Source organism: Cariama cristata, unplaced genomic scaffold (genome assembly GCF_000690535.1).
Source record: "Cariama cristata isolate BGI_N322 unplaced genomic scaffold, ASM69053v1 scaffold15046, whole genome shotgun sequence".
In the NCBI taxonomy this organism is placed as follows: Eukaryota; Metazoa; Chordata; class Aves; order Cariamiformes; family Cariamidae; genus Cariama; species Cariama cristata.
The window spans coordinates 34,025-45,503 of NW_009622828.1; the positions used below are offsets into that span (position 1 = coordinate 34,025).

Genomic DNA, 11,479 nt, shown 5'->3' on the forward strand with positions numbered 1-11,479 from the left:
AGGAGAAAGTGTCCATTGTTAGACTCTTGGTCAGTCTGCAGGGGCAGGGGGAAGTGAAGTGACAGTAATAATTATTTTAGACACGTACAAATGTAGCAAATAGTAAACCTTCACTGATCTGGCTTTCTGTAAACAGACAAGCTTGAGAGAAGATTTCTTTTTACTCTGGAGAACAGCGTGGAATTTGCAGGGAAAGTAATATTCTCTGTGAAAAACATCCCTTTTCTGTCTCAATTATGTTATCATTCAGAATCAGGTGGATGGCCCTTACTAGTTGTCCTAGGATTTAGTCTAGCTGCATCTGCTTAATTGGATAGATTATTAATGTGTGTTTGGTTTCCCAGAGCTACCTTAATGGTAAGAAGTGGAGCTTGCTGACACGTCCGAGAGAAAATACAGTGGGAGAAAACAGTAGGAAATTCCTTTCTCCCCCTTCTCTTCTTGACTATCATCTGTAGAGCTCTTGGATTGGTCGGGTTCTATGGCATCAAACCTAACCCACAAATCCAGCAAAGATGCTTCTGTCTCAGTTTCAGCAGAAAGTGGTTCGTCGATTTCGCTCCATGCCACTGTTCAGTGAGGCAAAGGGCTAATCTTTCTTCATGGGAACAAGACAATGATATATCTTTTGACAGCTCTTAAAAGCTGTTTAAAAAAAAGTAAAAGGAAAACTCTTCACGAGATGACATGTATTACAGCTTCGTACCTACTGTGTAATCCTGTAACTTGCTGTGTCTGGGAACTTCCCAGAAGGTCTGCAGGAACTCAGAGAGATCTAGCCTCCACAGATCAGGGCCCTGATCTTCCTTCTGTCTTGGTTTTTGAGTGCTGTGAGGTAGCCCTTTCCATGCACCTAGAAAAAGGTGACTGTTGTCCCTTGCATTATGAGACCAATTAAATCCCCGCTTCTGTTCTGAGTTTTGAAAGACTTGTCTCATTGAGCGTAATACAGCCTCAGAATAATAACACTAGATAGATGTCAGGCTTAACATTGCCAGATGGTGTAAGAATGAAGACTTAATACAGTCACTGCTAATTTTAAGATGTCTTTAGTTTACAGTGGATTAATGAATTCCAAGGTAAAAATGTATTTCTTAAACAGCTTTTGTTCGTTGCATAAAATTTAATGTAAAATTAACACGCAGTAAGCATCTCTGTTGGCAAATTGCACATGAATGCTCTGAGTCCTAAGACTATCTTCATTGAAGGGCCTCTCTTCCTCAAAACTGAGGCATTGCACATTGATGAAAAAGTGAAACTGTCAAGCTCCTGGGAAGTGACAGGCCTGAGAAAAGTCAGTGCCCCTGCAAAGTTTTGGGTATCAGTTAAATGTCATCATCCCTGTCACTTCTTGTGTTCGTTAAAGCAAGAGATGAAACAACTCACATTCATGTGAGCTGGCACAAATCATCTGAGCTAAAACTATGTGGAGGGTTTGAGAATAGGTGAACCCTGAAGTCTGGATTAGGCAGCAGGAAGTAATTTATAATTTACTTTGCTGCTATACTTGGTGAACTTTCTAGCTGCTTTGTCAACAATAACATTTAATTTTTTATTTTGGCCTGTGGGCAGCTGATGCCAGGAGGTAGTTGTATAGTCTCCCTGAGATATTCTCAAGTGTATGTTTGTGAAATCTTTCTTGTCTACATGTGCAAATTTATTAGGACATGGAACCATTGGATTCTATAAAGGAGGACTTGCTTTTTATGCCAGGTACGTTATCTCTTGGAATGGATGGAGGAAGACTTAGAAGATGAGGATGACACAGCCGGTACCTCAAGACCAGAATTCTGCCATCCATTATGCCAGTGCTCAAAATGTGAGCCAGCACAAAAGGTTGGGATATTCATTCTATAAAAAGAATAATTTATATTCTTGTAATGTAACTTTTAGCTCTAGGGAAGGAGCATTCATATTGCCCAACACCTCTCTACCTCTGTCTAAAAAGCAATTAAATATATAGAGATCCTAACAGAGTTCATCTGATATCATGGAATTGTTCTCTTTAATTGAACTGTAGAAAGTTTTGGATACAGGAACAGTGTTCAATGACTTGTTCAATATCTAATGGAGTGAAAAAACTTTGCAGTTTGCTTTTAGAATATTTTGACTGCTGTCATTAAGGTTTGGACAACTTTGAATAAATGGGAAAAATCTTTTTCTAAGCCTCAGTTTCTCCTGGTTCTCTTTTATAGTTTTCATTGCTAATTGTCACAGAGTATTTACTTATCTGTTAGTAATCAATTTAGCAAGAAATACCTGCTAATCCTATAATCAATGTAATCCTGATAAACTCTTTTTTTAATTGCATGACATCTTTCATACAAGCTGTATCTAAAACCTCTTCAGAGATTAAATATAATTGCAAAGACTTCCTTTTCAATTGCAAAGACTTCCTTTCCCCTTATTTATCATGAACTGCAGAGGAGAATCAGACTTTACAATATACTTTTTTTTTTTAAATTTAAATAAGGAATGATCCCAGCTTCAGGAAGAAAATGTATTACTAGGTCTGAACGTATATGTAACTGGATAAGTCATTGGAAAATAAAGCAAAATATAAATTTTCAGTGTATTAGCTACTTTGAGGTAACAGTATCCGTATCACTTAACTGAGAAAATGTGAGATGGCTTAACTTCTTCTGAATTCCTCACTGCTGCCTTATGTTTATTTTGTGCAGGCTAGGAGTTTGCTAGTTGTCCTTTAATGCTTCACATTCACACTGTACTTTATTGTCTGGTAATGTGTGTCCATGTGCACTCAGTAGAGAGATCATGTGCTAAAGATGCCAGAGCCTGAGACCATAAAGTTCATTTTGTTGATAACAGGGGAAGGAATGCCATTTGCTGTGGAGTTTACTTGCCTACTAAATTAGAAGTAGAAGAAACTTGTTAACTAATCTTAACCACTGTATTACATAGGCACACATTTAAAAGCACACTGAGGACAGGCAGAGTGAAAGACTGTCTGCCACTAAATGTTAGGCACCTACACAGTTTGTGAGAGGAGTAAAAAAGGATGTTCTGTACTGCTGTGTAAGCTGTCTTCCAGGTAGTTTCCTTATCTTGACTCCCCATGGCAGTCTGTTCTCTGGGCCAGTGTTACTTCCACACGAATAAAATTAATTTTAGTTTTTATCCTTATTACCTCAAGCTTCATGTAGCAGTAAAGCAGGTGTTTAGTGTCTGTCTCCAAGAGCATAAATGTCTGTATAAATGAAAACTTGTAATATTAACACTTAATCTCCATATGTATGAGCATCCTAACAACTATATAAAACCTGTAAATTTTACTTCTGTCTCAACCTGTGCTGCTTTAGCCTCTTTTTAATATCATGAATACTTTGCCTGGAATTTCTCTATATGAAGCTAACATGTTGGAAGAAAAGAGAAAAATAAAAGTCATTGTTCTGTTAAAAGATACCAAGCTTCTCTGGTTTACTAACTAAAAAAAAAAGGTCTCAAATTAGGCTCTGTAGCAGAATTTATGTAATGTCCATCTACCTGTTTTGCATGTACTTAGCAGGTATTTGGCTGCTTTTTGGTCAACAGAAAGTAGCATGATTAATTATATAGTTCTGTTGTGTATTTCCCTCAACAGAAATTTGCAAGGATCTCTGCTAACGGACTTGGAGTAAATGTTTCAAACCAAGATGGTTTTACACCATTGCATATGGCTGCACTGCATGGACACTCTGAACTTGTCTCCCTCTTGTTGAAACATGGAGCCAGTATCAGTGCCAAGAATGCAAAACATGCAGTTCCTCTTCATCTAGCCTGCCAGAAAGGTCACTTCCAGGTAACTGAGCCTCTTCATAATTGCAAGCTATTTAACACTTAACCACCAACAAAGCTGCTTTGTGAAATTATCAACAAATTATCGACAAGACTAATCCAGTAACAGTAAGAATTAGTTTGGGGATTCTATTCTTTGTTTCAGTGTCTAAAATCTCCAGATGGAAAGGGGATCTTTCAAGTGAAACAGTTTCAGTAGGCACCTTTTCTTTCTAAATGAGCTGAAATAATGGTTTAATGAAAGTGCTGTGAATACCTACTGTCGTATATCAGGCACTTTAAAAATACCTTGTGCAGCTGGATCTTCCTGTGTATTTTTTCTCTGTACCTTCTGTTCAAGGAGGTTGTGTGTACATCTGTTGATGCAATGGACTTGGTATCTTCAGTAGCCCCAGTATTAAGTATTTACTGTATCTTCAACTCATCTAAGCAGATTGTGAGCCAAGTGGAGCTCTGAGGGTAGCAGATAACTTCATCCCTGACTTCAAGTCAGGGAAGCATAGGCAGTGAAGGAGAAGCAGGAGCTAGTGAGGGGAGGATATTAATACAGGAGGGAGAGTAAATAAGAGGCAAAAATAACGATCATGAAAAAGCAGGTGCAGACAGGCAAACGGGAATATGCAGAAAAGTGGAAAAGTAGGGTTTTAAGAATAAGGAGCTGAGGACTGCAAGAGGAAAAAAAAAATTGAGAGAATTGTAAAGATGATGGGGAGACGAAGCACTAGGGAAGCAAGAAGAAAACAAGAATACAACTCAAACTTGTAGGTTAACGAAGGTTAGTTCATGGGGTATTTACAACATAAAGAACTCCTTCCAAGTATTCTGATGAGTTCAGAAAGGGCAAAAGGATACTGTTGCTGTGGTGGTTTGTTTTTAATGTTTTGTGAAGTTACCGATTATGTATTTTTCACATACCTTGAGTTTCATTTTCTGGCCTTCCTTTCAGCTGCTTAAGTTTTTAAAAGTGTGTGGTAAAATATGAAAATTAATATGATGGGAAGAGATGCTTGTTGTTATCATCTGCTTGGCAAAGATGTCAAAGACTTGTTTTATCTATCTTTTTTTCTTCCATCTCTTTTTCATTCTAGATTTCAAAAATATTAAAAAAAAAAAGGAGGGGAGGCTTTCACTGCACGGTTATGGTTAACTGCTATGTTACATTAAGAAGTTGTTACTTCTTTCAATAGGTGGTAAAGTGTCTGATGGATTACAATGCTAAACAAAATAAAAAGGATATATATGGAAATACTCCTTTAATTTATGCATGCTTGAATGGTCAGTATGAGACTACTGCCTTGTTGTTACAGGTAAGATCACTGAAAACAAGAGTGTTCAGATTAGTATTTCTTACATGATATGTGTGCTTATCGAGTACTCAGGATCAGTATTTTTAGTTATGCATTTCTCTGTGAAAACTACTTGGGGAAAAAGGAAGAGTATTTGTTATCTCACTCCTTTCAATCCCTTCGTGGTTTTGATTAGATAATTATTACTCTACTATTGTACAGCTAGCTGGTTTTATGGAACTTTTTTGTAGCAGTTGTTCAGTTTCTTGCTTGTGATTCAATTGCTTATGGTTTTTTGCATTTTTTGTGATTTGTTTCTTTTCTTTTTGAAATATCTCTTAAACTTGGAATATGTAGTAGATACATGCAAAAATGAAATGAGCTGATCCATGAAATTGTGGCTATGAGAGAGGAGGAAATAATATGATCAGGTGGCTTATTGAACTGGTGATTGCTAGCATATGCTTTCTGCATTTGTATACAGCTACAGGCCTTCTGTTGCGTTGTTTTCATTCACACATTGAAAAGAAAAGGAGAGAAAAACTGAACAGTAATGTGCTATCTCCATTTCATGCTGCTCTGTCTTTGTAACTTCAATTTCATCTTGCTGTCCAGCATGGAGCTTCTGTTAACCTTTCTAATGCCAAAGGAAATACAGCACTGCACGAGGCTGTGATAGGAAAGAATGAAGCCCTGGTAGACTTGCTCCTTCAGAATGGTGCAATGACGCACATAAGGAACGAAAGGAACTGTACCCCTGCAGACTGTGCTGAGCCGGTGAGTGCAGAAAGCTCATTTCTGATGTTAGATTTTCCTAAAGTTCCAGATGCATAATGTAGGAAAGAAGATAAATATAACTATTTGTCACAACAATATATGCCAAGACTTCTGTATTTAACAATTATGTGTGATATAAAGACTAAGATGCCTGTTTATTGTACAATGTACAAATGATACCTGTGGTATATGAAACCTGTTGCATTTCTAAAATAAGTTATTCTAGACAAAAAGGATGAGTCTAGAAAGAGTGAAAGCACATACGTTAATGAAAATTACATTAAAATCTATGCTAGTAATGGCAGAGAGCGCAAAAGAAATGTTGAATGTAGGAAGATGAACACCTTTCACTGATCAGTTACAGTGCTAGCAATCTTCCTTGTTCCATCCACCATCTTTTGCCCTTCATGCCTTTTGATATCTTTTATCTTGTCATCAATAACTCTGACCTTCCTCTTTATTAATAGCAATAACATAATATGTAGTATTAAATTATAAAGAATTATTCTACTCTTTAAATGATTTGATGCATGGTCCCTATCTTTATATGCTTAAATAGCCTCTGAGTTGTAGCATAATGACCATGAAATTCTGTACTGAGTCAATTTTAGTATGCGTATTACCTTGTAAACTGAAATTAGCTAAACTATAAAGTTTAAAATAATAGGTCAAGACCACAAAATCATCACGCTGGTGCAGTGCAACTTGTGGAACGCTGATTTTGTCCCTACTCAAAATGATACAATTTAAAGTTTGTATTTATAATGAGGTATTTTTGTGTGTGTTGCATTCATTTTGGCAGCAATTAATTAAAACACTCTGCATAGACTAGAATCCTAAATTGTACTGATTTTTTTCTTTTTCTTTAATAATGGTGAAAATGGAAACTTTTAAAATTAAGAATTCAAATATCATTAAGTTGCTGGAAACAGCACCAAGCTATGTACCTACATCAGCAGAGAAAGAAAAGGATTGTGAGCAGCATGCTACTATCAAGATAAGAAAAAAAGGTACATGTCATATTTCTACTGGTATGAATAAAAAGGAATTTAGGAATTCATGTGTGGCTACATCAAATATTTTATATAATTGATTTACATATAATTAAAGAACAGTCAACTGTTTTGTGTATTTATTATAGGTAACACCTAAAATACTATAACTAAATGCAGCAGACTTTGTATTATATTCATGACACTGCTGCAAACTCAGTTTTCACTTTTTTGGTGCGGGGGGGGGAGAATTTTACATACAAAAGCATTTAAAGTTAAAAAACATGCCACATTTGAGATGATATAATTAACCATGTAATAATTGTCCATTTCAGTCCAAAGTAAAACAGATTAATTTAAATCGCCTCTAGTTGTCATTTATTGGTAACTGTCTAAACCATTAAGCATGGTTTGCAAAAGAATGACTTTCAGTAAACGGCAGCATATAGTACAGTCTAAGCAAATATGTTGAGACACATGGTACAGTTTGACAACACAGCTGAGCTGATGTAAGGGCTTGTTGCTGCTTAAAAGAGATGGTGTTACTCACCATCCATCCTCACTTCCATCTCACCCTTGGTTTCTGGTCTTGCTTATCCACTGCTTTCCTTATGCTGGCTCAGAAGTTTTTCAGATGAATTTTCAAGCTGATACAGTTCACAAACCTGGGACAAGGAGTGTAACAAGTCTTGTGCTGAGCTAAACAACTCAGCATAGCAAAGGATCTGCTACCACCAGAACTGTGGAAAGAAGACAGTCAAGGCTGCTCAGGCAGGAATTATGGAAGACGAGGAGCAGGAGTGCCCATTTCAACACCCATGAGTTTTAGTTAGGGTTTTTGAAATAACCCTTGCCTGCTTCCCTAGGAAAGACTGTGAATGTTTCGTTAATACAAAACCAAAATTCATCACAGTATGCTGATGTCCACGATTGATGTAGTTCTTTCAAATATTATGAGAATGCTTTTAAAAGAATAATAGAAGATATGACTAAGTAATATTAACAAAAAGGTGATATAGCATCTGTGTGTCAATTAATTCAGATTTGTTAAAATTGGAATTAAGGACCTCAAAGTCCAGAATTACATGGTCTTTTCAGAAGCTTGGCCAGTCATGCTAATCTGATGAAGAATGCTTACTCCTGTGACTTAAAATACTTTAAAATTTCCAAAGATAAATTGCGACTGATTCAAGGTATTACTATTATAGTTTTACTGTAAAATTTTAAATCTAATGTCAGTAGATACCACTTTTCATTCAGAACTGTGTTTTTTTAATTCTTAAGTATGACTCAGTTGTAATTTTAGCTGCCTGTTCTTTTAAACCCCTAGTGAATTCTAAGCCATGTGAGAAAGCCGATGATCCCATAAGCAGACAACTTCAACTGGTCCAATCAATTAACAGATTTAACAAGTAAGCATAGAAGCTTCCTCAGAAGTATGTTTATTGTTTCCCATAAGTGAACAAAAAATAGAACTGTTAATAAAGCCCAAAAGTGGGTCAAGCATTGTTACACATCACATATGACTAATTTGACAGTAGATGTTAATCCTCCGAGGCATGCACATTCATATCACCAGACAGATGTTCTAGGCATGACGTAGTCATTGGTGGTGAACAGCCATGACGTGCTGTTGCAGCAGGAGGGAAGAGCTGGCCAGCGAAGGAGTACTTGCAAATGTATTTAAAATGGGTTTTGTGCTAATACTTGGCATACCATAAATTAAGAATTTCAGAGCTAGACTGCTTGAAAAATACTATCTTAGTGCTTCACTCAGTGGTTGGGTTTTGCCTATGGTCGTTTTAAATGTGAATCTATATGCTGTGATAAAATACAGGCAATACTAGCAGGCTGTCATTTTGAGGCTGTCGTCAGATAGTAGCCTTTCTACGTCGAGATAGTGCCACCTTGTGGATTTTCTGTGATGAAGACTTTTGTGGAAAGACTGACAAAGTTAATTTCTTTAAAATATTTTTTAGAGCAAAACATTTACGGAGAACAATAACAAGAGATAAAAGTGTCCCTAATTTTGACTATCAGTTATTGCATCAGGTAAGTGGAAATACTTGCTTGAATTATTTGTATAATATAGCAAATCTGTTTGGTTTGTCTGCTATTAACATAGCTACATGTAACAGGAAAGTTTCTTTACTAGTGGTAGTCAGTGAATCGCAAAAGTTCTGACCTGTTTGCTAAACTGCTAATGTTTCATCATTGTTCAAACTTCAATGGTGCTTCGATAACACCTCTCAAACATCTTATTCTTACTTTTAAACCTCTTAAACCTCTTACACATCTTATTCTTACTTTTAAACCTTTTAATCCTCTTATTGCAGACTTTATCTCTGTCTTGTTTTCTGTGTCATGTCAAGCAAAATCTAGGTTATACCAAGGCTTGAAAAACTCTACAGCTTATAAGAGCTGTAGCCAAGCAGAGATGCTATTTACAAGAGAGAAATTTTTCAGTAGATTAAAATTAGGGTTTGCATGATAAGTCTGCTTGTAGGAGGAGATTGTTTGCAAGGATGTTAGCAAACTGCATATTGCGTTTTCAGCTGTGACATAAATATATGTAATCAATTCATCTGTGGCTGGGGGTATCATGGCACCCTATGCCACTCTGACTGTTCGATGCTGCCTTCCACCCAGAGCATGTGCTCCCTCCTTTACACTAGCTTTGAGTCTCATAGGACCTTCTGCTGAGCCATTTCAGCATACTAAATCAAGAGAAAAACTAACCTATTCAAAAGAAAACAGTTTTCTACTAGGTTAGTTCAGTAGCTGCCCATTATTGGATTGACATAGCCTTGGAAATGCAGACTCTGCCACTCATCTCCATCTAGAAAATGGAATACTGTTCTCTTTCCTAGAGCCCTTATGAGATTTAACATTTGCCAAGAGCCTTGAGAATGCCAAATTAATGCTATAAAACTGTCATATTTTATTAATTATTTCTAGTATTAATGATAATATCCCACTATGTAATTAAACGTGGGATTTAGATTTTATAATTGTGGATTGCTGAAGGCAATGTCATGTTAAGTACAGCAGGTGTCAAAAAACTAATATGTGACCATGATATACAGCAGTTTAACCATGTGTGACTGTCGGGGCTTTGTGAATTTACAAGTCATAGAACTCTAAATTGTTAGTGGGTTTAAATATGTATGATCTCTGTCTGAAATTTTTTCAAGATTGTTGTCATGTTTCAGTAAAAGGGTATCATAATGAATTTCTGCCTTTAGTTCTTATCTCAGAAAATCTGTCATTGGTATGCCTGGATTCTCTTTTTTCTCTTAGTTATTTTAACATTTGCAGGGTGGCCAGTAATCAAGGAGAGCCACCCACTCTGAAAAGGAAGCATCAGGAGCAGATGTGGAAATGGAAGATAAGAATAGTTGGAGTGACCAAAAAGAGTCTTTAGTGGGGGTGGGGAGGGTTGGTTGTCTCTTCCCTGACAGGTAAGATCTGGAAGCAGGGAGTTTTTGCCTTTGCCTTCCGCAGTGCCTGGTTGAACCTGTCTGTATTACTATTTACACGTTTCTTATTGGTAAAAGAAATGGCTGTTACTTTCAAGTACCTTGATACTTGCATTACAAAAGGTGTTTAGAAGAGTTAGGATGATACTGGGATAGTGCAATGAAAATAAGTTTTGGAACGCCTTCATTATCTTTTCGGTTCTGGTACTGATGTACGTGTAGCCTGGGGCAGGTTGGCCTCTCCTTGGTTTTTTGTCTGTAGACTGAATATAATTACTGTCCTACAAAATATACTATTTTTAATCCTTGGTTGAATTCTCAGCATAAAGAATACCATGAAATTAATGTGATAATTATATTCAAGAAACACTATATTAATTTTACTTCTTTGTAATGAAGAAAGTAGACAATGCTTTTAACATACCGTTTTTCCTATCCTCACAGTTAGCTATTAAAAGCTTTGATAAAACCAAGTTAAAATCTGTTGAAACACTGGACCAGAGCAAAGTTAAGACTATTGACACAGGATGCAGTGGTGAGTTTGTGAAACACGATGACATGATAGAAGTTCCTGACAAGAGTAAATTAATGCATCGAAGACACACTGTTAATGTGCCACTTTCAGCAGAGAATGTCAGCGATAATAGTTTATCCAGCCCTAGAAATCCAAGTATTTCACATTCAAGAGACTGCTGTGATGACTTGCTTTCAAAACATTGACAAGGAAGCACAAAATTGTTGTCAAAAGCTGAGGAACTAGGTGGTGTTAATTTCAATAACCCTTCACTGTATATCAAAGAATTCAGTGACGCTTGCAAGCCTGCCATCAGAACAGAATACAAGGATGACTCTTCAGCAGAAACAGAACGTTCCTAGCACTTTTGGAGACTGAATCCTGTTTATGTTGGAGGTAACTACACAGCCAGATTGTTACTGATCTCAACAAACAGGGACATATCAAGATGTAAACAGCAAAATTACTTTCCTCTTCTACTTAGCACTTACTAAAAAATTCTATGTAACAGTAAACCAAATGAAACCCTGTATTGTATTTTTCAGCCACCCACTTTGTTTTTAAACGTCTTTGAATAAATTTTGCATTTTCAGTTTTTATCACTACATTGGATAAGTATATATAAATATATATATA

At 36.5% G+C, this 11,479-nt stretch overlaps 1 protein-coding gene across 1 annotated transcript in view; it reads left to right on the forward strand.

Annotated features, from left to right (window-relative positions):
* The window catches only part of ANKRD27 (ankyrin repeat domain 27 (VPS9 domain)), a 35,251-nt gene extending 23,969 nt beyond the window's left edge, over positions 1–11,282 (forward strand). The window contains exons 21-28 of the mRNA XM_009702506.1: positions 1,714–1,836; positions 3,602–3,799; positions 4,983–5,102; positions 5,697–5,858; positions 6,760–6,868; positions 8,181–8,262; positions 8,830–8,902; positions 10,774–11,282. Of these exons, the coding sequence (XP_009700808.1) occupies positions 1,714–1,836; positions 3,602–3,799; positions 4,983–5,102; positions 5,697–5,858; positions 6,760–6,868; positions 8,181–8,262; positions 8,830–8,902; positions 10,774–11,049 (1,143 nt within the window). The 3' untranslated portion in view covers positions 11,050–11,282. The remainder of the gene's footprint in view (positions 1–1,713; positions 1,837–3,601; positions 3,800–4,982; positions 5,103–5,696; positions 5,859–6,759; positions 6,869–8,180; positions 8,263–8,829; positions 8,903–10,773) is intronic.
* The last annotated feature ends 197 nt before the right edge of the window (positions 11,283–11,479 follow it).